At 43.2% G+C, this 27856-nt stretch overlaps 1 protein-coding gene across 1 annotated transcript in view; it reads left to right on the top strand.

Annotated features, from left to right (window-relative positions):
* LOC102794990 (cadherin-2-like) overlaps window positions 1-17096 on the top strand; it is a 106436-nt gene extending 89340 nt beyond the window's left edge. The window contains exons 14-16 of the mRNA XM_006791902.3: window positions 109-248; window positions 8762-8923; window positions 14994-17096. Coding sequence (XP_006791965.1) covers window positions 109-248; window positions 8762-8923; window positions 14994-15200 — 509 coding nt within the window. The 3' untranslated portion in view covers window positions 15201-17096. The remainder of the gene's footprint in view (window positions 1-108; window positions 249-8761; window positions 8924-14993) is intronic.
* Window positions 17097-27856: the final 10760 nt, after the last annotated feature.

The raw sequence follows: 27856 nt of genomic DNA, 5'->3' as shown, positions 1-27856 counted from the left end.
GTCTGAGCTAAACATGAAACAGTTGGTGGTCTCTGAAGCCCTTTATGGAAACTCACCAGTGTTCACTGAGGTCTTCATGCGTCTGCTTGCGTCACTCTTGCGTTGCAGTGCTGGTGCTGCTGTTTGTGATGTGGATGAAGAGGAGGGATAAGGAACGCCAGGCCAAGCAGCTCCTCATCGACCCGGAGGACGACGTACGAGACAACATCCTGAAATATGATGAGGAGGGAGGTGGAGAGGAGGACCAGGTATACATATGAACACTTCATGTTTTTGTAACTGTTTATAGCAGCCTGCTTCCCTCCATCACTGCCATACAGCAGCAACACACACACGTCTTCAGATAGAAGACACACACACACACACACACAATGCCTCTGCAGTTTTCAATCATCTGTCCTCCAGCTAAGATTAAGTGTACTACAAAGAGGACCTCGAAACAGGATTAATTGCTTTCTGTTGGAGAACAATTTCCTGTGTCTCCACACAACTTTTCTGCTGGTGCCGAGCACATCAGCCGCTCCGCACTTCTACTGCGCAAATGTTTAACCCCTGTTTACCCAGCCGACCACACTCAGGCCTGTTTACTTTCTATAGAAGCGGCTGCGAAACAACAAGCGTTAAACTGTGAATGATGCAGGAAGTGTGTTTAAAAAATATGAAGAAACATGCAGGAGAAGCAGGCTGTGGTTCTCAGGCTGCACCACTTTCTCATCTGTAAGTCCTTTTGTTTAGCGCCTCTTCTCCTGCCTGCTGGGCTTTTATTGAGTCTTCAAACTCACTGCAGTCAGTCCAAATGGAAGCAAGACACCGTCAGCGGTAACACAGAAGCACTGGTGCTCGCAGAAAGCGTGGCTTGAAGTAATATCGATGCTATGCTTTAGTTTCCTTATCGGAAATAAACAGCAGAGTGAGTCGATTATTAGCCTGTGGAAGACTAACAATGGTTTGTTTTTTCATTTTGTGATCATATTTATGCTTCTCTGATAATAAATGTAGAATTTGGCTTAGAAATATTACACCAGTCTAATCAGCAGAGTCATAAAGTAAGCGAACATCGCGAGGCTTCATCACTGACGAGGTGGTCTCCTGAAAAAAAGCATCTTATTTTGAAGGTGACCTAAAACACAAATAGAAACATGTTACAACACTACAAGTACACAAATACAACAGCAGATTCAACAAAAAGATAAATAAATGTGTCCTTTTTAAGACGACCTGAAACAGCAGAGAGGGGAGATTATTCACACGATGATTCGTTCATACTGGAACCACGTCAGGCTGTTTGTGTGTGAGAGGGTACAAAGATTAATATGGGACAAAAAACTGTTTCAAAGAGGAAAGAAAATTCAAAATGAAGTGAAATGAGTGAAATTTTGGATTTAGGGTGAAACCAATTCAGCGATTCATCAAACTTTTACTAATCCGGCCGAGAGTTTGTTTCTCAGCTGCGGGGCGCTGAACAAAGCAGTCAAGAAATTTGCCCCTTCATCAAAAAGTGACACTGTCATCACAGCTGGTACAGCCGGTGTTTAGTCCCTGATAGCCGTCAGCCCATCAGCAGCACTAAGACTGTAGCGTGGTGTCGCAGTGATGCTGGTTCCTGGTTTCTTCATGCACCACGAGGTCACCACTTTCTTCACATGAAATTCCTGGTTGTGCGCTCTGTATATCTGTATTTGTAAAGAGGACTGTACTCGCTGTACTTTGACACAATGGTTTGAGCATGCTAGCACGCTGCTGTAATTCCAACAGCGGGACTGCAGAGCTCTCGTTGTACCTGATGATGGTTCTCCTCATCACGTCTGTTCTTTAGTCTCACAGCAGAATTCTCGGGTCAGATCCCAAATATGGGACAGTCTCATTATGAGTGATGCTGGTGAGCACGACGACAAACTGGCACCAGATCGTTTGAGAGGAGTTACACGCTGCTACACGCTGCTACACGCACAACATGAAAGTTGTTTAGAACAGCCGCCTTTAACCCACAGACACATTTGGAGCCAGTTTCCATGGAAAAAACACCACAAATACTTTATGACATCTAAAATGAAGATAACACTGTGCGTATGTAGATTGTTCTTTACCTTATGCTTTGTATAAGAAACTGTAGTGTGTTGCTCTTGAAATCCATGAAGGTCTACAGAGAAATCTCCATTTTATTTATGTGATGAACACATTTTGAACATTTTGGACTCCTAAAAATAAAACAAAAAGAAACTCTTTTTTTTTTTATTTAACCAGGAAGATCCCATTGAGATTAAAAACCTCTTTTTTAAGGGAGACCTGGCAAAGATAGGCAGCAGCAGGTGTCTCACAGTTACAGAAATGACTCAAACACAGGCAGCAACAACACACATGCAACAATAAGTGAAAGAATACAAATAAAATAAAATAAAATTCAAATAAAAATAAATTAAAAAATTAAAAAATCAGTTAAAATGACAATCAGTCTAATTGAAACAGTTGCATGTTATGGACTTGGCCTCAAGGATTCGTAGTTTAGATTTAAAAGCACTTAATGAAATAAATTCAGTCATTTTCCTTCTGCAGTTTGTTCCTGAGTTGAAGGTCTTTCAAATGAATTAAACAGCTGAACTTAAATGATCCACATAACAAAACCTGTCGTGAGCCTCATCCTTACAGCGTGTCGCCGAGCCTGAATTTAAAAAATAAATTCAAAAAAAGCGCCGTGTCACTAAACAATGAAAAATAAATATTTACAAAATATCTGCAGAATATTTATGTTACCTGGTTAACGGGACGTCTGCTCCTGAACTCTGCGCACAGCGTCCCGTTCATCTTTACTGTGAGCTCATCTGTGGGCGGCGTTTGCTTTAACGTGGTGGAGAACAGCTGCTCACATGTGTGGATGCAAAGATCGACTCCAAGAGGTATTCCGGTCTTGGAAAACTCTCCACTCCTCCTCTCTCCATTGTGATTGTGAGCAGGAGCGGCCTTCTGATGTGGAGTGTGATGCTTATTTTGAGTGACCAAAATTACAAATAATTTTATTTCAATATTTCAAGATCACAATAATCTTCAGATTTAGAACGAACACAAATAAAATGCACTTTGATTAAATACTCATACTGTGGCTCCGCGTGACTGAGGGGAAATCAGTGATGAGGGATGAAAGAGTCGGCCCCTGGCTTAGAAGTGTATTAGGGTCAACATCTGTGTTATTGTTGTTATGTTCATTGTTAGTTTGGACTTAATATTGTTTCTGACTCCTTCGTCCTCTTTCTCCTGTAGCTGTGCTTTTATTTAGACAGAACTCTGGAAAAGTGTTTCCTCTTCAGTTATTACATTTGAGTCACAAACACAAAGGCTCATGAAAGCCTGAGGCTTTGTTCCAGCTCCTCTAAAATAAAAATTTCCATCAAAAGATTTTAAATATTTCTCTGAATTTGAAAACTGGGCCTTGATAAGCTTGACGAATCCTATCAATATTGTAAGTGATGAAGTTTTTCCAAACATCATAACAAAGTGCATTATTAAAGGGAACACAGTCAACAGAGCCGTGAATAAGACAAAATGAAAAGTGAGTGTTGGTTGACTTTGGTGCAGTTCGTACTTTATTCCCTGCGGTTCAATAAACAGAAGCTCGTGTAATCTCTCTCCAGGCTAAACAATGGACACAAAGTTAATAAAAGAAAATCAAGGTTTGCTTCTTCCTTTATCGTTGCCACAGTAGCGCTGCACAGGCCTCGGATGGTGTCGGGGATCTGCACTGTTTGATAAGGATTTTCATTTCTTTTCTACAGCAGCTCAGCTCTTTATTTGTCTGGATTTAAGCTTCAGATAAAAAGCAGACTGAGTTCTCGGGAACACACTTGTGTGCTTAAGCACGCCAACAACACGAAACACAGAGACATACTGGACACATACACACAGTCTGCTGTAGCTCAGGGGGCAGAGCAGGTCAGCCACTAATCAGAAGGTCGGTGGTTCGATCCCAGGCTGCCTCCTGGCTGCATGCAATATCTTTGGGCAAGATACTAACCCCATGTTTGCCCGGTGGCACCAGTGTCCGGCAGCCTCACCGTCACTGCGCCCCAGGGCAGCTGTAGCTGCTACAATGTAGCTGCTACAATGTAGCTGCTACAATGTAGCTGCTACAATGTAGCTGCTACAATGTAGCTGCTACAATGTAGCTGCTACAATGTAGCTGCTACAATGTAGCTGCTACAATGTAGCTGCTACAATGTAGCTGCTACAATGTAGCAGCTACATTGTGTACCAGTGTGTGAATGACTGAATGTAGTGTAAAGCGCTTTGGGTCCTTAGGGATGAGTAAAGCAAACAAATACAGACCATTAGACCTTTAGTCAGCTTCTGCTTATGCACCATTAGCCAAAAACTGAGCATGAGTTCATACAGGCTCCAGCAGATGAGCCAGTTCAGCATCAGCTGATGATAACCTTTTACACATTCAACTGACAGATCGTACAGTGTCCTCTATAACTGCAAGCTGCTTTGCAAGCCGCTTCCTCCCAGCTCCAACATCTGGCCTCATCACTGTCCTAAGCTGCGGTCCATCTATGCAGGAAAGACTGAGCCAAACCAGCAACTATAAACTGCAGATCACCGTGTTCTTTGACTAAACTAATAATATGCTGTCTTTAAACGCTACGTAACGGCGTTGGCCTGTGACATGAAGCAAAGTGAAATACACAGGTGCTCAAACTCTCTTGACATAATCTGATAACAGCGATCTGTGTGGATGAATGTCCGTCACAATCACAGGTGAAGGTGGGATTTGGAAGGTGCGAGAAGCCTGAGGTTTAGTGTTTGGGAAGAAAAATGACTCCGAATAAGACTGAGCGTTTGTCTTTGTGGGCAGGCGTTCTCACTGGACCTGTTGGGGCTCAGATGTTTGTTGCTATTTGTGGATTTAGCACACCGACTTATACATTTCAGCAGATGTTGCATAGCATTGCACTGATAGCTGTGGGGTGTTGGATGATAAAGAGCACCACAGATCAGATGATGCTGTATTTACAGCATACAGTCCAAGACTGAAACACACCCAGCTCCATCACCTGCACCTGTCTTATCTGTCCAGTATCTTCATTTTATTTTTGTGCAAGAAAACATCTTTCGAACAAAAGACCAGAGCATGAAAGAACCACAATCCTGCACCATAAAAGAGTCATGAAGGAATTATTAGCATTTGTGGAAGTTTTAACCTGTTACGACTGTTAGCAGCTCGATGAACAAGCACATGTGACACCGCGTGAAAAACCAGGCTCACGTCAACATTTGTGTTTCTGGGGTGTCTCAAAAATTCAGCTTCACGTGAAAATCTCAAACTGTGCTTGTTCTTTAATTGTGGTTCAGTAATGATGCAAACAGATATATAACAAACATATAGTCACTCATAACAAACGACTAAACCTGTGACAACAACTCAGTTTATAAACAAAGGTCCATCAATTCAGTTTTATTTACACAGCGCCAACAACAGTCGCCTAAAGGTGCTTTGTAAGGTCGACCCTACAATAATACATACAGAGAGAAACCCAACAGTCATATGACCCCCTATGAGCGGCGACAGTGGGAAGGAAAAACTCCCTTTTAACAGGAAGAAACCTCCAGCAGGCTCAGGGAGGGGCGGGGCCATCTGCTGTGATCAGTCTGTAAAGAGTAGCCAGCATTGCTACGCAGGTTGATTATAATGCGCTGTGTGGGGGTTTCCCCTCACAGGTTTGTGATAATATTCAGCGCCTTCAGGCGACTGTTGTTGCAATTCTGTGATATGTAAATACATTTTAATTGAACCGAGTTCATATTTTTATTGTTTTTCCTACGAGTTAGTCCTCTAGTGTCGTGCTTTGGTTTGGACAGCGTCAGCCTGGTAGATGCTCGTAGGGTGATGAGTTTTGCGTTCAGTTGAACCATCCTTGAATTTAGAAACGCTGACACTTATTATTATTCCTCTAAACTTCAGAACAGGGACAAAGCTGTCACGTCTCCAATGTGTAAGTCATTCATGTCATTTAGAAAGAATCTGTATCTTTTCTACAGAAATGTGCTGGCATGGTTGTAAAAACAGAGTCCTCAAATGAAGCATTCAATCAGGTCGTGGCAAGTATAGAAAGTAAAGAAGCAAACATCGTTGCTGCCGGTTAACGCTGGGCTCTCAGAGTGTTCCTCTGATTGGTCGTTATTGTGAATCAAGCCCAAGGTCAGTCCACAGCCTGCAGTTATTGTCCTGGAAGACTCCTTTAGTCGATTTTCCCTGGAAACCAGAAAGCATGAATTGTTTTCTGCGGTGACTCAGACACAACCACGAGCAGATCAGAGGCTGTGACACTCGTCTGATCATATCCACGCTGCAGGAGAGAAGGTGAAAGACTAGCTGCGATGCTAATTAGTTTGCTTTAGGGGCGTTCTCATTGTACCCCGAGGATGATGTGGGTAGACTTTGCATCACGAGAGCCAACTGTGCTCATTTGACTGGGTGAAATTCACTGGAACTTAAATACAGCTAAAACAGAAAGATGATGAGTCCATTAGCTGAGTGTGAGACGGCTGCTTTCATGAATCTGTCAAGTTCGTTATGATTTTAGGATCCTTCTGGTATTTCCACTGCCACAGGCTGAGTACCTGGCATTAGGCTACGATTAGTGAGAATATGTTATTATTCAATGATGGCGAGGATTGTTGGCCAGGAACTAATTTTTTCTCGTTTAGCTTGAAGTGTGAATTTATGGCAGCTTAAATATTCTGTCTCTTTTAAGGTGGAAGTGTTTGAAGTTGAATTCATGTTTCAGGACACTCTGGAGGTCGCCGTGTCTCCGTGCGCAGTAATGAGACGTTTTAAGCCGTACATGAAATCCAGCGTTTCTGAGTCGTCACCACGTTCAGGTAGATTTGGCTGCAAACAGCAGGTTAGTCGGCCACAGCTGTTACAGCGTTGAGCAGAGTGGAGAGAGCGACTTTATCACGACTCTGCAGCCTCACGTAACAGGATATAAGAGAGCACTCTTCATCCACAACAACACAAAATGATACGCTGAGATGTTGCTCCTGGATAAAACAGCAGTGTAATCCCATTACTGGAGGCAGACATGAGTAATGTGGCTACATTATCTCACCTTAAATACTGCAGTTACTGACAGTTAATTGTGGTCATTACTCTTTTTCCACTCTGAATAAGTAGAAATCTGAAGATGTTTTCTTTGTTCACAGCAGAGCATCACTGCGCACAGCAATAGCTCAGCTGCCCACGTCACTGCTGCGCTCACAGCTCTGCTATTGTAACAGGAAAGTAAATAAAACACAAACTGAGCAGCTGAACGGTTATAACAACTTGGTATAATTGAGCATAAATAGTTTCAGAAACTGGCTGATCTCAGTGCCGAGCCAACGACAGCTGATAACCTGCTTCAGGCACTTTTCACACTCGGTGCTGTTTAAGCTGCTTCAACCTGCCGATGGTTCTGGTCTGAGGTCTGTGCTGTGAAGTCCAACATTACTCTGACATTCATGTAAACCTTTGACTGCAACTTTACACACAGCAGCAACAGGAAACAGCAGTTTACTACATAATATGATACATACTATTAGGGCTGCTGGATTATGGCAAAAATGATAATCTCGATTATTTTCACTGAGATCTCGATTATTTGACGATATTTATTTAACAATAACAATGTGTTGAATAATGACTTTAAAGATTGTCAAAAATAATATAAAATAGTGCAAATACTGATAACAGTGCAAATGTTTGCAATATAAGAAATAAATGAAAAATGTAAACATGTTTAGTGAACTTTGCAGTGTTGCTCTGTGGTGCAGCTACGACACTGTAGCAAAGTTTACACACTGTGTCGACTTGATCCACGTCTGACTCTGAACCCATAATGTTTCCACACCACTCAAGTTTTTTTTACCTCTTTTCAACCAACAGCAGTCTCTCTCCTCTCCAAATAACTTCTGCTCAGCTTTCCGAGCTTCCCTCGGGTCCTCTTAATCAGCGGTCCCCAACCCCCGGGCCTCGGACCGGTACCGGTCCGTGAGTCGTTTGGTGCCGGGCCGCGAGAGTTGAGGCTCAGGTGTGAAATGTATAGTTTTCAGTGTTTTTATTGGTTTTCAGCGTTATTTTGTTATCGTTTTTATCGTTTACTCAGTTTTCCTGGGTCTTTTCACGTGTGTTATGAATAAATCTTCTTTTTTTCGGTACCAGTACTAGTTTTATTTTGTTGTATTTATCCGCGACACCTTAAAGGCCGGTCAGTGAAAATATTGTCAGGCATAAACCGGTCCGTGGCGCAAAAAAGGTTGGAGACCGCTGCTCTTAATTGTTGTGACACGTGTTTGAAATGCAGAGAGGTGCGCTCGATTTGCCGCACGGAGCAGCGCGAGAGTAAAGCACGAGGGAGGGGCTAATAATCGGCTCAGTCATTTTTAATGATCGTTGAAAACCCAGATCGTAATCAAGATTAATATTCGATTAATTGAGCAGCCCTACTTACTATTTATCCTTATGAAGCAATGGGATGCTGGATTAATCATCAGTGGGTTGTCCTGAGACTCTGTGCTGAGACTCTGTGCTGAGACTCTGTGCTGAGACTCTGTGCTGAGACTCTGTGCTGAGACTCTGTGCTGAGACTCTGTGCTGAGACTCTGTGCTGAGACTCTGTCCTGAGACTCTGTGCTGCACAGGTTGTGAAGCCCTTTGAGGCAGAGTTGTGATGCAGGGCTGTGTGACTCACTGTGATGCCAACATTTGTGTCTCTGTGTGGGTGTGCAGGACTATGACCTTAGCCAGCTGCAGCAGCCTGATGCCCTGGAGCCAGAGTGCGTCAAAGTGGGGATCAGACGTCTGGATGAGAGGCCCCTCCACCATGACCACCAGTACCCGCTCCGCTCCGCAGCCCCCCACCCAGGAGACATCGGCGACTTCATCCATGAGGTACGGCAATGAGCAGCAGCTCTGAGATGATACAGACGTGGACGACAACATGTTTGTGTAAAATGTCAGCTCAAACCTGTGCGTGTGCTTCGGTCCAGCCGCACGAACTTTCCCAGATTAACTTCCAGTGTTGTACACATGCACCTCTAAGCACACAGGAAGTGATGAATCGCCGCTTCAGTGAAAGAGTGTCTGTCTGACAGCACTAAGTGAACACTGTGTCCATAAAAAGCTGGATTTGCCAACATTAGTTACTTTTGCTTCTCTCATCTTTTTTCCTCCTTTGGTGTCGAGCATCAAAGAGCGTCCAGGATGTGTGCAGTTTACCTCATCACCTTAAAGGATTTAAAATATTCAGGTTCAAACAGTTTGTTTAAAGCTCTGTGGAGGTATTCTGAGCTGCCAGTGTGAGGTTTGACTGCCGCTATTTAAAACTGAAAGCTGAGCATATTTAAAAAGGGAAGCTCGCATTAATCATCACTAAAATGATTCACATTTAGATTGTATTTCATTCTGGGCTCTGCTGTTGACAACATTTCCCTCTAATAAATGTCAGATTCACACTTTCAGCATCTTTGATCAAACTGTTGGAAATGATCGTTGTGAGTGTCACGAAGAGAAAGAAGGAAGCGCGTCGTGGAGCAGCTGACATTTAGAAAAACACAGAGGTGCTAATTCTTAATTAGCTCTGCTAATGGTTCGGATTTGCTGGCTTGACATGTGGTCACAGCCTGGCGACCGAACTGGAGGTAAATCCACAGCGTTTAGTTAATCCCACAGACCAGCTGAGGCCGTCCATGAGTCCTTAAAGGGCTGATTGAGGGTTTAGGGAAATCCAACTTTGATTGTTTTACTGGGCAAAAGTTTTCAGCTGTTTCTCATTTCTTATATTTTGCTTCCAATGAGTCAGACTTTCTTGGCTTTTTGTAGGACGCTGTTTCTTTGGACATTCGCAGGATTTTCTTCTTCTTTTCCTTCTTTTTTTTGCTTAACACTGACGTATGAATCAGGTGTTAAAGATGCACCTAATTCAAGAGATAAACCAGTGTTTATTAGGGGTGCAACGATACTCGTATCGATATTGAACCGTTCGATACAGTGCTTTCGGTTCGGTACGCATATGTATCGAACAATACAACATTTTTCATTTATTTTATCAACTTTCCTTCTGACGATGCTGTCTGTTTTGAGCGCTCAGTGGATCTGCGCTCGACAGTGCAGCCTAGGCGGAGTAGTCGAACGCAGATCCACTGAGCGCAGCGCAAGCTAGCAAGACAGAAGCTAAGCTCGTTGCAACATGGCAAATTGAACCTCCCCCACCCTCATTCAGATCTGGCGTTTGGAACTATTTTGGTCTTCATGTGACGTATGACCCTGAAGGTAAGCGCGTCATGGACTAAAGTAAAACAGTATGTTGGATGTGCCAGCAATGCTCAATTACATGGGTGGGAACCAGCGCGTTAGCGCAGTTAGCTCGTTAACGTGTTGGCCGTCCAGCCCCACGCACGGGGCGATCCGCGGTAGCTCGTTAACGGAGATTTGCCGTGTTGTGGCGTTAACGTCATTTCAGATTAACGCTGACAGCACTAGTGGGAACACAACGAATATGACTGCACATTTACTCCGACATCATCCTCGTGCAAAGACAAGTGGAAGCAGACAAAAACAACAAGCAGGCATGCTACAAACTTTACCCGAGTCATTTAGACAGCCGTTAGCACATGATTCTCCTTATGGGGACCTGATATGTTTAATATGCTGCTGAGAATATAGCCCAGAAGAAGCGTATAGTAGAGCTTTTATTTTGGAAAGAGACGTTTCTCTGTAATAAACTCTCTTTTCCAAAGATGAGGGATTTCTCCATCAGATAGATTTATTTTTTATTACTTTGTTGTTTCAGCAACATTAAATTTAAAAACTGTACTTTTGAGTTAAAATATATATTTATAATTTTAAATAAATGACAAATTAAAAAAGCATGAACATTTTTTTGTATAGAAAAAATATCGAACCGTGAATTTTGTGTATCGTTGCACCCCCAGTGTTTATATAACATTTAACAGGGTTTAGTAAAGAACTGATATTAAATTGCGTCTTTATGCATTTTATTACTAGAAGCCTGCTGCAAGAACAAATATTTTTCACCCATTTCTTTAGTTGAATCTAAAAAAAATGGTAAAGATAACAGAAAAAAGTGTTTTTGAACCAACAAGGTGATTCCTGAAGAGCTTTGCTTGTCATATTTTGTCAGGACAAAAGAAGTGGCATGTCTAAGAAAAAAACGATCTACAGCAGATAAAGAGTATCTGAAAGCAGTGTCTTTAAGAAACAGGAAAAAATATCCTCCTTCAGTTTATCCGTTTACTGTTTGCAAAGCCTCAGCAGAAATGGTCTCAGTGTAAAGCTGGATCTCCAGAAGAGAGGATAAAAGGATGAGATTAGCCAAATTATACAAGAACTCGGCTGAAAACAGGTCTTACATATCAAGTTATCAACAACCTGCATGGAGGAGGCCGGAAAGTGTTTGTAAAAATGCAGCTGTTACGGTCAGGAGCTGCATTTTAGCAGAGATGTTGGCATTCTTGTTAAAAATGATGGAATCATTGTGATCCAGCAGGTAATAACACCTGGAAGGCGTCTCATTTGGAACAGCCTTGTTATTCAGCATGTCATTCATCCCAAACACACGACCAATAGAAACACACCGGGATGAAAAAACAATGAAACACTTTGAGGCACGGATTAGCCAGAGCCCGGACGTCAACATTACTGAATCAGTGTGGGATCATCTCGGCAGAAAGTGGAATAAACTGCAGCCAACATCCAGAATCGATCCTTAGAGAAGCTGCAGAATTATTCCTGAAGACCCGTTGATCTAATTATAAGAAAAGTCCAGGCTGTGCTGAAGGATCAGAGTGCTCGTACCAGATATTGACGGTCAAGCTGGTACTGTCACTGTCATGTCCATACATGTTTCATTACTGCACCTGTTTCCTGTGTTTCCAGCAAAATCTAAACAATGATGGCGGCTCAAGATTTGTGCACAGTGCTGTAGAAGAACTCATGTTTATATTAATGGTCACAGTGTTGCATGAGGATGCAGCGGCCTTTATGTCAAATGAAGCTTCTTATAATCACGCCTCTGTCAGAGCGCCCCAGGGCAGCGTGGCTGCAGCGTAGCTGCCGTCACCAGTGTGTGGATGTGTGGATGTAGTGTGCAGCGCTTTGGGGTCCGTAGGGACGAAGCAAAGACAAATACAGGCCATTTATAATCATCAGGGTCATATTTGATCTGTTTGAAGAGCGGTTTGCTTCACTGTTTGGGATTCTGATGCTCTATAGCAGCGCGCCCCAACCCCCGGGCCGTGGACTGCTGCTGGTCCCCGGCCCCCGGGCCGTGGACCGCTCCTGGTCCCCAACCCCCGGGCCGTGGACCGCTGCTGGTCCCCAACCCCCGGGCCGTGGACCGGTCCGTGAGTCGTTTGGTACCGGGCCACGAGAGTTGAGGCTCGGATGTGAAGTTCATGGTTTTCAGGGGTTTTTATCGTTAACTCGGTTTCCCTGGGTCGTTTCCCGTGTTGTAGTTGTGTCTTATTTTGAAAGAACTATTTACGTGTTACCATAGTGACCAGAGAGCATTAAGGGGCAGAGAGGAGGATGTTACTCTGTGTTGTTGGCGTATTTCAGGAGGACGCTGCTAATAAAGTCACACAGTTACACAGTGAATTCACGTTTATTGTTACAAACACCACAGTTTTTGTCTGTATCGTTTATTTTGTCCTGTTTATCCGCCACACCTTACAGGCCGGTCCGTGAAAATATTGTTGGACTTTAAACCGTCCGTAGCGTAAAAATGTTGAGGACTGCTGGCCTCGACTTATCACAACCCAAACTTGAAATTTAAGTTTAAACAATAATGAAGAGCTTCTGGAACGATCAGCTGTGCACACATACAGCTCACATATAAAGACAGCTGACCAATCATTGCACTCGGTCTCGTTTGGGTTCATGTACAAACTGCAGCACTGACTCGACTGTGTGAGTAATGACCCACTGAGGACGTTTCTCCTGTATTTAAATGATTTCCCTTTCACCTGTGACGTCACTGTGTGTTTGCCACACGTGTAACTCGTCCTCACAGACGTTCACTCGCTGAGAGAAATAACTGAGAGTCTTAATCCATTGAAGCGTCTCAGAGACTTTTTCTTCAACAGAGCTGACGTCATCATCTCAGCATAGAGAGTCTGTACTGATGCAGCTGATGCATGTTGCTGTCTCTGCAGTAGTTGCATCCATATTATCTGCGTGTGTGTGTGTGTGTGTGTGTGTGTGTGTGTGTGTGTGTGGTTGGGCTGCATAAAGACATCTGCCAAGCACAGCTATGAATAATGATCAGGAGCTGTCAGACATGGCGAGCTGATCTAGACAGCTTAATCCTCCAGACATGACAAGCTGATGCAAGCTGATCCCGCCCCTCCCTCGCTGCGTTAATTCTCTCCTTCCATTGAGTTCAGAGTGACGGGACTGTCTTCAGTCAGATGACAGGCGGGCCCACAAAACATCTTCACAGTTATCAGATTTGCTTCTTTCAGTTTAAGGTCTGAGTGACAGCGAGCTGCAGAAGAAAAGGACTCGTGCTTGAACACATTTACAGACGTTTGTTGTTCATAAAAATAGTGTTTGTGAAACACGTTTCCTGTATGTAGGAGGGGGCTGCTGGTTTTAAGTTCAGGCCACCCTGAGTAATCTGTTCAATCTCCTCGTAGAGAGGCAGCATCTGTCCAGCATGACCCAAATCCTCCTCTCTCCTACACGCCATAATCCCTCTTTCCTCCATACTGTCCATCTCAACCCACACACACACACACACACACACACACACACACACACACTCACACACACTCACACTCACACACACACTCACACACACACAACCCTAATCATGAGGAGTATTTGCACAGCCGTGGTCCCCTCACTACAGCTGCATGAGCAGTTTGTCCCTGCCTCGCCCTCCAACCCTCCTCTACCTCACTCTGATCCAAAGTGCCTCGTTCTTCTTCTCCTGGGACTGAAGTCGTGGTGGGAGTGAACACTGGTGGGAGTGAACACTGGTGGGAGTGAACACTGACATTTCCAATCCCGGTTGGTTTGGAAAGCGAGCTCTGCTGCCTGACGATGGTCTCGTGGAGCCACAAAGATCATCAGCTGGGCTTTTTTGTGGTTTGAACTGTGCCTGTGTTCAAGCATGAACATAGTTTCTATAATACCCTCCTGCCTACTGTACAGTTACTATAGAAATGTAGGATTACTATAATCCTCTGTTAATACTGTCAGACTTGTAGCTGCTCTACTGTAAATTGTGCTTTTCTCAGAGATTCTCTGCAGTTGTTACGGGTGGAAAACCTCTGATACAAACACAGAATATCTGTTCCTGATCAGCTGGGAGTTTAAAGCAGAGATTGTCCATACAGTCGTCAGTGGTTTCAGAGTGTGGAAGCTCCCAGATGAACCTGTGTCAGGATGTTCTTACCCCACAGAAAACAGTGTGTGTGTTGTCACTCCCCTGCTGCAGCGACCACTGATAAAGTAGATGAAACCTTTACTGACCCACTCATTCACTAACAGGAACGCACAACAGAGTGTCAGTGTCAGAGCCCAGTGATGTGCTGCAGCTTCTACAGGGGGTAAAAGACCAAACTTTGGGTGGTCTCCAAAAGCTCTGATGAAGCACACGGTGGTGATCCTCAGGCTCAGGCCGACTGGCCTACAGTCATGTGCAGACGTGAACCCCCGACAGTGTGAGTGGAGTCAGCACCCAGCATGAAACGCTCCACTGCAGACTGGAAATGCCTTTGGTTAGGACTAAGCTGTTGCTGGGGAAGAACATGAGGTATGAAATGTGATACGCACTCTGAGCCGAGTGCAAAGGTCGGCCTCAGTGTGTTACGGGACACTTTAGACTTTCCCCGTCCAGCAGGCAACGAGGGCTCAGTGCAGGAAACATCTCGCAGAAAGCTCGTATCACTCTTCTTTCCGTATTGTTCCTCACCTGCTCCTCTTTGTCTTGCAGGGTCTGAAGGCAGCAGACAACGACCCCACCGCTCCTCCCTATGACTCCCTGCTGGTGTTCGACTACGAAGGCAGCGGCTCCACCGCCGGCTCCCTCAGCTCCCTGCACTCCTCCTCGAGCTGCGGAGACCAGGATTACGACTACCTGGGCGACTGGGGGCCGCGCTTCCGCAAGCTGGCCGACCTGTACGGCGGAGGGGATGATTAGCATTCCCTACTAACGACGGCCACTCTGCCCCCCACCCTTGCTTCGGCGGGTGGGGTAAAGAAAGATGAAATTGGGTAAACACGGGGTTTGGATCTTCTGTATTTCTGCGGGACAGCTTGTAAAGAGACTCGCTGCCTCTTGAGGACAGTTTGATGGCACTCGGGGCCACGCTGACTCCGGGCCTAGCAAGGCCTGGCACTGGCTAGCATTCAGGCTAACTGACATGATCTGAGCGTTAGCCTCGGTGCTAACAAACGCACGCAGCCAGAACAATGCTCTCAGAGAGGATGTTGTCTTTGTGATGGTGGAGAGCTTCGACAGCCATGCTACAGACGCTCATTTACACTTGAATCTTACAGTTCAGCAGCACTGGGGTCAAACGTGCCTTTTGTACATTCTTTTGATTGTGTTCAGTCTTTTTGTTGCTTTGAGTTTCTGGTGTTTTGCAGCAGCAACTGGAGGAGCACTGCGCCATGTTAATGAGTGTGTGTGTGTGTGTGTGTGTGTGTGTGTGTGTGTGTGTGTGTGTGTGAGTGTAAACCGTTTCCACAGAGACACACTGGATGGATAAAGGCAAAGCCTACTATGAGAGGCCTTGGATGATCCTACCAGCAGAAACATGCTCCAGTGTGCAGCTCTGGGTTTCAGCATCAAACGTCTACACTTGGATTTGATGCAACACATCGTACTTGCAGTCGCAGCTGCGTGTGTTGCAGTGGTTGCTCATTTCCACAGAGCTCTAGTGTTAATGTGACTGTCTGCAGCAACAAACCTGGACAAGCTCAGACGTTTTTCTCGGTGCTTCTTCGCGCGCCGCAAACTCTGATCATTCAGTGTCGTCCTGGTCTTTGAGTAAACAGCTACACAGACACGTCGCCTCGTCTGGCTTTCACTCTTACTGCTCGAGAACGTTTAGGTGGCCAAAATGAGTTTAAACAACTGTTTCTGAATGTGAGGTTTGTGCAAACACACGATGTTATTTGTGGTGCAGTTAAGCTGTTGTGGTTATGTCCTTGCTGCGCGTTCACAAAAGGGAGTTCAGAATGGGAGGCAGTTCAGCTTGTTTGCAGGATGACGAAGCACTGAAGCAAAGCAGTAAAAAACAAGTAGATAAAATATAATTTCCATTTGTGTGTTTGTGCAGATGAAAGCAAAAAGAAAGAAAAACGCAACAAAGCATCAAGGCCACAAACAAAAGCTGGAATCTAAAAGCATGTTTGCTGAGCCGCTGTTGGAGGAAGTGACAGATAAAATTAAAATTCCCATCATAAAAGAAATGGATTGGGTAATGAAATATTTAATGAATATGACAGCGATGGCAGCAGTGGGGCTGGGCAGACGCACTGTGCGTGGAGCTTTTATTTACAGGTGAGCATTGATGTTTGATGAACAGGTTGTGGACAGAATATAAAGCGGCCGACTGATGTTCAGCCTCGACAGCTTGGATGCGCATAGTTGTACAAAAGTTTGTTGTATTTTAGCAGGTCTGTGCAGAGCCACAGACACACAGCAAACACATCAGCAGCTGCTCAGCATTCAGGACCAAAACAAAGCCAACAGGTTGTTTGTGTCCCACAGAAGCTGAAACAGTAACCTGTCACCTCCCGTTACTGCTTTTCATAAGAACCAGCAGAAGAAAGAGGAAACATGATCAGAGCTCATCAGGAGCTGCTGTGGTTTCACTTCCTCCTTCTCCGGTTTGTCGTCTCTGTTTCAGAGCAGAGTGAGTCCTGCCCACTAATGTGAACCTGCTGCTGTCTGTGAGCCAATTTCATCTTTTTACAAACTTCATAAACTTTCAGACGCGTATTAGTTTCTGTTCACGCCACACGGCACAAGTTTGCATCAGCTGCATGGATTTTGCTTCACACTCACTGCTAGAAGACAGACGCAAGAACGCGCAGCTCAGCTGATCTCAGTGCCTACATCAGCTGATGGCTCGGTTCATCAGTAAATGTGAGCTTGAAGCTGTTGCAGCTTTCTCATGTTCTCTTCGCTTCTGCAAGCTACTTTGCAGCCCATCAGTGCAAAGCTGGAGCTGTCACAGGGGCAGAGGTGGGACATATCTGCTGTCACCAGCCTCACTCAGTCTCATACTCAGATAATTTACTGATGACCAAATAACCAAACCTGGTTACTTTTTAATTCTTACTGCAGAAGCACACTTCATGCAGGACACCCTCCGCTTATTTAAATGTGCGCTCTGTCACTCACCCACTTTGCTTTCAGGCTTCTTAGACAATGAAAATGACCGTGTGACATCACACGCTCCGTCCTGTGACCGTGGTCATTGGTGATCGACGTCCGCGGCCCTTTTTTATTTCACTCATCAGGACTAGTTTTTGCCGGTGAGGCTGAGCCATCATCAGCTGCTCCAGGGTTTCACCAAACTCACCATTTTTAAAGGGCTCTGATGAAGTTGCACGTTAGCGACACGAACAACCAAAAAAGCGTAGCCGTGGACATCAGCGTCTCACCTCCAAACTTTAATAAAAGCTCCAGTCTTATGCTTTGTGAAGCCGATTTCCAGTATTATCAGATAATTGAAGTAAACTGTAAGATTGAGTGCAGGGCCACCGCGCTCAGCACCGATGTGCCACCTCGGTGAAGCTGTGCGAGTAACATCGTTGACGGTGATTTGAAACAAAGACCCAGAGCTGCACAGAGGAGCTGGATATTTTTGCAAGTGTGATTTTCCAAAGCTGGTGAGAAGACGTGTACAGTAATGCTGACTTTAGATAGATACCTTCTGTTGTTTTTTGTTTTGCTTTTCTCACGATGTAACGTATGCAGCTGATCGCTAATAAAGGAAGTCATCAGTCCTTGTTTCGTAGCAAAGATACTTCTTGATACTCTGCTGTGGTGGATTAAAAAGGCAATGTTTTCTTCTGTCTGCTGATGATTTGCCTTAGTGTTCTCTGGTACTCTTCAACTGGCTACTCACTGTAAACTCAAACATGTACAGATTGTATTTTTCTCTTGTTGTTCTTTTGGCTGTGGTCTCTGAACATGACATGCTAATATCTTGAATCCTTGTATATGTGTAATTTGGATTACAAATTAAAACGTTTTTGCATGTTTTTATCTTTTTATTATGGGAAAACAATAATTTTTGGATGTTTTTTTCCAGTGAGTTAAACATCAAAGCCCCACATACCAGCACACGGACGCTCAGAAGGCTCTGAAAGAGGCGGCTCATCCAAACCTTAAAGGTCAAACAGATCAATGACATTTTCATTAATGGTTTTGTCACTTGTGTAAATAAGCCAACTGTTGCACATTTCCACACCCAGTGGGCACAAAGCAGCATCATTATTCATTTGGAGGCTTCGTTTTCCATCGTTCTAAAAGCAGCTAAAACCTCCACAGTGTTGATTAGTTGGGCAGCAGGTTTATCAGAGCTCACTGTGGCCAAAAGGACGCTATTACCAATTTTTCACCTTCAACCTGGCACCGACGCTGTTGCTGAAAAGCTGCACAGCATAACAAAACTCCAGGGTCCAAAAGTTGGAAGCACCGATGTTGGTGTTTAATAAGCTACAGATGCAACACAGTGTTCAGAAATTCCTGTAACTTCTGCCAGTGAAGCCGCACAATCAGCTGCTCTCAGACGTGTCCACGTGTTCTCAGAGGGAACCAGCAACACAACAGGCTACACACGTCACAGCAACACAACAGGCTGAAATGATTCATCGCACTACAAATGTCCTCTGTTGCATTTAAAACAACCATGATAATCTTATGATTGCGAGTATTTCTGTAATTGATGTCTTGTCATGACAAGAAGTAATTGGTGGCAGAAATACTTCATCATCAACTTTATTTATAAAGCACTTTAAAACAACCACAGCTGACACAAAGTGCTGTACATTGGAACTGTAAAATAAAATTACATGAGATATAAGTAAAAACCAAATAAAAGAAGAGTGAAATCATTAAATAACTACTTCAATTAAAAGAGAAACTAAGTTGGGTAAGTGGGTTTTAAGACGTGATTTAAAAGTGGACAGTGAAGGCGCCTCTCTAACGTGCACGGGCAAATTATTCCATAATTTTGGAGCCACAATAGAGAAGGCCCCGCCCCCTCTGAGCTTCCTCCAGGAGCAGCTGGTCAGCTGACCTGAGAGACCGACAGGGTGTGTGGGGACAAGACTGTGGAGGCATTTAAAAACAAACATAAGAAGTTTAAAATGAACTCTAAAAGACACAGGCAGCCAGTGCAGAGAGGCCAGCACGGGGGTTATATGCTCTCTTTTACGAGTTCCTGTTAGGAGTCGTGCAGCTGCATTTTGAACCAGCTGCAGACGTGAGAGCAGCGACTGACTGACCCCCACATAAAGTGAGTTACAGTCGTCCAGGCGGGAAGAAATAAAAGCATGGATCACTGTTTCAAGATGCTGCCTCGAAAGAAAAGATTTTACTCCTGCCAGTCGCCTTAAATGATAAAAACTGGACTTCACCACTGCTCTGATTTGGTTGTCCAATTTAAAATCACTGTCCAACTTAAAACCAAGGTCAGTAACAACAGATTTAAAATAAACTTCCAGGGATCCTAAAACAACAGAGGAGGACTCACAGGGACCGCTGGGTCCAAACACCAACACTTCTGTTTTCTTTTCATTAAAATTTAAAAAGTTTAGAGCCAACCAAGCTTTAATGTCATCTAGACATGTCAAGAGAGGTTTTATGGAGATGCCATCCTTGTGTTTTAGTGGCAAATAAATTTTTGCACAATGTAAAACCACCACTAAAGGTAACGATGAGCTGTGCACTTTGTTAAAAAGTTAGGAGGTTTTTCCAGAACACTGAAACCTGAACATGAAATCAGCAGAGAGGGTGATATACGACCGTCTGTGGATTCAACTCCAGAACATAACTAACCTGGGTCGTCTCACAAAGACAGATTTTCTCAGGCATGAAAAAGATGAACACAGCAGACATTGCAGCTGTTTTCACAAACATTAACACAAGCCTGTGGTGTGTGCAGGACGTCCAGCGAGTGTCCAAGCGATGCAGAGGTGCACGAGGAGGTGACGCTGAAGCAGATCACAGGAGTTTGTGTTTTTAGTTAAAGAGCACCAAGGCTGCTTTCTGTAAAACGTGACATGGTTCACATTTCACTTCATATTTAGTGACTTTTTCTTTCACTTTGTTGGTTTGCTGCTCACCCTCTTAACCATTCAAGGTTATTTATCGGGTTTGAAGTACTTACATTTGAATTTAAACTGCAGACATGCAGGAGTTCAAAAAGTTAAAGGCTAACATACGTTTAAATAAAATGCTGCACATCTGGACTGATGTCTTTATGTGTTGAGACTCCTCGACCTCCTCGAGTTTGACACAACTCCACCAGCTGAATGGTCAGTTTGACCTCAGAGTGAAGTTTGCTGTTGCTCAGCAAATGAAATCTGTTTCATTTGACTCCAGTGGCTTTTGGGGTTAAACGATGCCATGAAAATAAAAGCATTTTAACTTTAATTAATAAATGACAGAGATTATTTTTATTGTACATTTTTTGAAATAATAGATGTTTCCACTGTCAGTGAGACTCCTACTCTCATCTAATTCCTGTGTCCCACATTCCCCGAGTGCTGAGCCTCAGCATATGAAACAGTTTAAACCACGAGTAGGTTTCACTGTGCTGCCAGTTTAATACACTCGTATGGTTTAACCTGCCATAATGGATGATGCATAGGCAGCACGTCACCTTAACAGGATCAGCGGGTTGGGAAAAGCGATGTTGTTTCTATAGATTCGCTGCAGACTGAATGAATGGCTGAACACAGTCATGTGACAGAGTGACAAACATCCCCACATTGGCATTCAGCATGTTTGCCACAGTATAGTCCTCAGCAGCTTCTCTGTGACAGCTTTAAATCCTCTTCTTCCTCCTTTGGCCTTTTATCTCCGATTCGACGCGAAACACACAGAGTGTCTTTGCTAACCGGGCCCAAGGGCACATCAGCAGTATCTCTCCCCAGCAGCCAACCACGAGCTCACAGGCACAAGAGCAGAGAGAATGGGAAAGGCTCAGGCCGTCTCTTGAGATCGCACACAATTAGACAAACACACTTGGTGTGTGTGTGTGTGTGTGTGTGTGTGTGTGTGTGTGTGTGCACACCCGCAGCTTTTTCAGATACATAAAACAACAATGTGGTCCTGACCTGGAGAGCTGACACGCAAGTGATTGAAATAGTTGTTTTAATTTTGAGGGATACACACACACACATATATATATGTATATGTTACAATTATCACATTACCACCCCCCCCCCACACACACACACACACACACACACACACGGATCACAGTTTATTTATTCAGTAGCTCAAATGTTGTTTTGTGCAATTAGAATTTAAAGACAGATAAAACAGATCAAAGGGAATAAATCACATAAAGCTCAACGGCGTATACAAAATAACAATAAAGATCAAAGACAGTTTCTGTGCTTTATGGTATTAAAACAAATCTGTGTGATAATTATGAAAAGCAAAAATGAAATAATTGAAAAAGATTATGAATCCCAGTTTGCATGTAGCCACAGCTGTTTGAACGTTTAATCAGTTACTCTCACGTCTGTAATCTAACTGGAAATCTTTGTCACAGCATTTCTGGTCAAATTATAATTAAAGCCGTTCACAGTCATGTTCGTACTACGTGAAACCGTAGAACAGTAAAATGAAACTGTCTGTTTTAACATTTAATAACCGAGTGAATGATGTTGGAGAACTCAGCAGTTTCTAGTCAAAATGAACCTCTTTGATATCCACAGGGATCCTTCTGCCCTCCCAACTGTCATCCCAGATTTCCTCATTGGTGGTGTTTCAATTTCAGACACTTTTCAGAGACCAGTAATATAACTTTGACTAAAATACACCATGACACGTGAAACATGTCACCAGGTGTAACCAACAGGGCACTTTACACACTGAATCAAATCTTAACAGCTGTGTTGTTAATATTTGCATGTAGGGAAATATTGGGGGAGGATAAGAAACTAAAGAAATTTGGCTTAAAGTGATTAAAGTTGCAAACCGTTTGAAATATTTTCTCCATCTATAGCTTCAGTTTTGACAATTCATTTTAATTGGACTGTGGGCGTCCTGAATAAACTGCAGACCGCCTGTGCTGATCCTCTGTGTGTTAAATCCCCAAATCTTTGTGCATGTCTGTGTTTACTGTCGAAAATATATTTTAAACATTTTCTCATTTTCCACCAAATTCTAAAGAAACAACCTCTTTGTCTTTAGGGATAGCAGTTTTCACCTTTCACAAGTTTGGGTTTTTCTACCAAAATCAACTTAATTTAACCTTCCACCCCCCCCCCCCCCCCGCCCTCCCTGCAGCTTATCAGCATCCAGGTCACAGGGCAGCAGTCTGAGCAGAGATGCCCGGACCTCCCTGTCCCTGGCTGCTCCCTCTAACTCTCAGGGCAAATACTGAAGCCTTCCCAGGCTGGCCAGAAGACATAATCACTTCAGTACCTCCACCTCATCCAGGAGGCACCCTGGAAACCCCTCAGCCGGCTTTATCAGGATGGGCTCTACTCAGAGTTCATCATCCTATCTAAGGTCACTGCAGACACCGTGCAAACCCCAACATACTTCAGCTTCTCTCCTTGGGGTAGCGACACAGATATATATATATTTTTTATGTACCTTTCAAGCAGTTGCATGTTGACTATTTAAGAATTCTGTCATGAATGTGCTGTGTGGCAGGCAGGATGAGGATGCATATGCAGGACTCAAGACGAAGGAGTAAACTCAAAACAGCAGCCTTGTTTCCAGAAAAACTTCACGTCAAATACAAAATTTAACTAAAAAAACATAAAATAAACCAGGAACTGGGAGCTAGGAAACACAGCACAGTGAGAGTACGACACGACAACGGCTAGAGAGAAACACAGGGCTTAAATACACAAGCTCAGCTGGGACAAATCAGAGCCAACGAGGCACGGGGAAGCAAGACTACGATGCACACAGGACCAGGACTATCAAAATAAAACAGGAAACACACAGCTTAACACAGTGAGTGGGGAGAAACGTGGGACACAGAGAAGCACAGAGTAGACACGGGAACAGACACAGGCTGGGAAAACAGTGATGGGAGGGAGAACAAAGGTCACTGAGAACTAAAGAAAACCACGAACAACAATAATCAAAGAACATAATTATACAGTCAAACACAAATACTGGGTCACTGAGACAAATCCAGAGTTTTATTCTGCTTTCTGCTTAAATCCTGTTCAGACACTTCACACGTGTTCATGTGATAAATAAACGGGACAAAGATTTATGGAAAATGAAATCTCAGCAGCACAGCAGCTTGTGGCAGGTCTGAGAGACGGTGACTGTACGAGCATAATACCAGTGATTACCAGATCATGAAAATATTGATCGATTGATGAAAAATAATTTAGTAAAAATCCTAGAGCAGATCAAAATTACATTTGAGCATATTTGAAAATGAAAGCTGTCAGAACATCAGAAGCGATGGTGCTTCCCAAATGTAGGAAGAACGTTATCACTGGATAAATGAACTGTGTGGACCACAAAGACATGAATCTTCCCCTCACGGAGTGCATTAACAGCTCTCATAGGTACGCAAAAACTAAGTGATGATAAAACGAAAGAACAATGGGCTGTGGAAATCAGAACTGCAGGGATATTTTGGCATGTGTTGCTGTGCAGAAGAAGGCGATACAGGAGAGAACAGGTGCAGCACAGAGAAGAACGATGCACTTTTGTACACCACTGTACAAATCTCTGAGGATCCATTCATGTCTGTTTCATTTTCAAAGAAAGCAATGTTTGGAGCATTTTGCTGACCAATTTTTAAATATATACTTTGTGTATACCTACCACCCTGTGCCTAATGACTGATTTTAATTCATGTGCACATTTCTGTAAAAGATTGAAGAACATATTAACATTTATACTTTTCATTTATTGTGAATAAGCCAAATCATATACTTTGTTCAATCTAGGCACCTTTTATGAACTGAGCTGATTGTCATGTTACAGATTATATTCTTATCTGGTCTTTAAGTCTGACGCCATCAGCCGTGTCGGGCCCAAACTCTGCTGCAGGTCCCAAAGTCAAACGAACACTGCAGCATCACTGAGAGTTAAAAACTGTCTAAAGTCTTTCATCTGTAATAAAATGATCAGCGTTGCTGCTTTACCAGGTGTAACAATGAAGTTTAACATCCAGGCATCCATGAAAACAGGATTTATTACAGAAGTTAGCAGGAAGTTAGCTCGCTAGCTTCCACCTAAACATGATATAGCATGTTCTGACTGAGAGATTTCTGAATAAATTCAAACGTACAGCTCTGCTATCACTTCCAACATAAATGAAGACAGAAAACTAAACAGCAGTGACGTTTGTAGGGTTACTGAAGTTGGGCTAGCTGCTATATAATGATGTGCTACGTGATCGCTAGCTACACAGCTATGTTAGCATAAACACAGTGAAGCTGGAGGATGAACGCTAACTTTTTTCCACTCAATAAAAGTTAACGTGAAGGTTCCTGATGGTTAGAGACAAATGCAGTCGCATGGCAGGATGCTGTAAACGGACCAAACTTCAGCAGGAGAACAACTGAGAAAATCCATCCACAATACGAGGTTAGTCATTCATATACTGCTGCTGGGCTGCAGTTACATCGTAAGGGTTTAAACACTGAGCTGTAAAATGAACAGTGGTGATAAAAACCGAGAGAGGCCGACAGCGATCACTGACTGCTTTTACGGGCTTGTTGAGATTAAACAGAACAAGATACAAAACATTAAAACATGTTAAAAACACAGCAGCCTTAATAAACACGGAGCAGTTTGGACCTGAAAGTGTTCATCACGTCATCACTTAGAGTCTAGGTTGTGTGCTGAGCTGACGAATCACATTAAATACATTTAAAGTACAGTTGTGGCAGTGCTGTGTTTTCTTTCTGATTATTTGAGTCTTTGAACATCAAATCGACAAAATAAATATAGATCATTTAAAATGCTCATCTGTAATGTTCTCAGCATTATCATTTCTGTCAGTCGCAGGTTTTATGTCTTCATCATTTAATTCTAAACATATATTCACATAAACATTCAGTCAAACAGCTGCTTCAGTTTCTTTAAATTCCCATAAATCAAAGTCACACAATCGCATTAATATCATTCTGAACGTCTCTGTTCTCAGTGGATATCAGTGACTTTCATCCAGCCTTTCATGCGACTCACAGCGGTCACAGTGATTGCTGTCTGCAGCCGGGAATCAGCTGGTTGTGGTTTAAAAGCAAACAGAGCATCTCTGTAATCCAGTGGATTCTGTGGGCTGGATAAGATGTTTTATTCCTGTTTTCCAAAGAGAAACAAGGTTGGTTTGAGTGGAAGAATAAAAAATGAATTCAGCTTTTTGTTTTGAATAATATATCTAACATGAATGTTGTATTAGACTATTTGTAGCAGTAAAGTTCGGGAACAATCTGTCCACGTGTAGATCCAAACCGTGTTGAACGCTCCCCTTCTGTCAGGTGCTGATGGCACAATCAGACAAGGTGTGTTTGACATCGGGGCAATGATGCCACGGCTGCAGGTATACTAGACGTAAAGCAGCAATGAACCTCTTTTAAAGAGGTTGTTTTCATTGTTTTTGACCTTGTTTAGGTCAGGTTTTTTTTCCCCGCGATCAGCTCTGATCAGCGCGGGATGGCGAGCCACCCGACCACCGCTACGTTGCGGTAGGAATCGTAAACCTATGGACTGAATTAAACTGTGGACACATGACCGATCACAGGTCCATGGAACTAAACTAAATCTCATACTGGACTAAACCTCATCCCACCTCCTTTTGGAACCTAATAAGCTGTTTTGTATTGTTAACATTATTTTGTTTGTGATATATATGCATATATTTTTTATTTTTTTGTATATCTGTCTCTATATTTATCATAACATACACAATATATATATATTTGAGCTCTATTTTTGGTTTCCTGTGTTTTATTCACACACTCAGGCTCCATAGTCGAGACTACTTCTGAAAGCTCATTGTTCATGAAGCTGCAGTCAGGCGCCCTCGTCCTTCAACCGCGTTACAAACACTTGGAGAGCAGAGGGCGAGGGGTTCACCAGGAGACCGTGAACCTGTTTGGGACTTCAGAATACTTTGGTTGTTTTTTGCTTGACATTTAATTTTGTTCATGTTCAGCCACGTTTCTGAGTGTGTTATATTTTATTCAGGATTTTAGTTTCATTCGTCCCCTCAGGGTTTCCCTCCACTGTGTTTGCCTGAGTGAAGTTCGTCTTTCTGTTTGTTAGTTTTTCCAGTTTAACTGTGGGAGTCGTCTCCTGTCATGTTCTGAGTTTTACTTCAGTGCTACTTCAGGGGTCACCTGATCGTTGGGATTTCCTTTGTATTTTTTTAATGTCTTAAAATAAAGCAAACCCATTGTTGTGATTTGACTCTGTATAAATAACATTGAATTGAATTGTCTGTTCTTCTCCCTTCGTGTGTTTCTTGGAGTTTCTGGTTGTTTGACTCCGTTGTTTGTTGTTCCCCCGTCTTACTGGGAGTCTTGAGTCTGGCTCTGAAACGATGGCAGTTTAATTTCTATGATCTTTGTTCTTTGATTTTATTCACATTAGGTTCAGATAAAGATCGTGACGTGGAGAGAAATCTGCTCTTTCACTTCCTGTTGTGAGTTTCAGTGCATTTTCATACGGGGACAGCTTAAAATAATGTACTTACTGTATTGCATTGTGTTTTCTATCTTCCATTTCTCTATAACGATGAAGACATCTGGAACAACTCCGTGTTCAGCCTGGAGCAGCTATGGACTGAACTACCAACTGCCAATTACTAGATGACCTGCTGCACCGCCGAAACCGCCGCTGCTGACACTGTACATCAGGCAGAAACGCTTACAGTGGACCAAAGTTGATTATTTATTAATTTTATTCTGTATGGTTAGAGTGAGCTTGTGAAACAACCGGGGGTTTGATCTATTTTTTATTCAAAATGATTTCAAAGAAACGTCAGCAGCAGCAGTGCTGGTAAGAAATATTAGAAAAATACTGTAACGCTGAGGCTGGAGCTCAGAAACACGTTATTCTGATGTTAGATCGTATAAATCATTAAACAAATCGTGTGCACGAACACACTTGAAATTTCTCTTTGAAACAAAGTTTGCTTTTTGTATTTCTGACACAAACTGGGCTGCTGATTTATATCCAGAGCATTTGATACAGTATCACCGATGTGACCATATTCAGCCAGCAGACGACTGCTCACATCTCTGCTTTATTAGAAAATGTGTAATAACCCGACTTCCTCTCTCTAATAGAATAAAGGATGTGTGAATGGCACTTGTAATGATCTGAAGAAGGAGACCCAGTCTTCAGTCATTAGGGATGGAGGCTAATAACTGCTTTGCCACTTCATTACTTCCTCACTGAGCTGCAAAGGTGTCATTTCATGTCCAGATCTACCAGGATAGTGATAATAAAAATAATGAGTTTATATCCCAGCTTTACCATGTGAGGGTATTAGGCTGTAATAGTAATTACTTTGTGTATATGGGGCATATTTTCATATTTCATTGTATGTACTTTATACTTTATGCTAGTTTTTAACCTGTAATTCCTCTGATTCTGGCTTGTCC

Source organism: Neolamprologus brichardi, chromosome 15 (assembly GCF_056152115.1).
Source record: "Neolamprologus brichardi isolate AB-2024 chromosome 15, ASM5615211v1, whole genome shotgun sequence".
Classification (NCBI taxonomy): Eukaryota; Metazoa; Chordata; class Actinopteri; order Cichliformes; family Cichlidae; genus Neolamprologus; species Neolamprologus brichardi.
The sequence above is the reverse complement of the archived record's forward strand: the minus strand, read 5'-3'. Positions and strand labels throughout refer to the sequence as shown.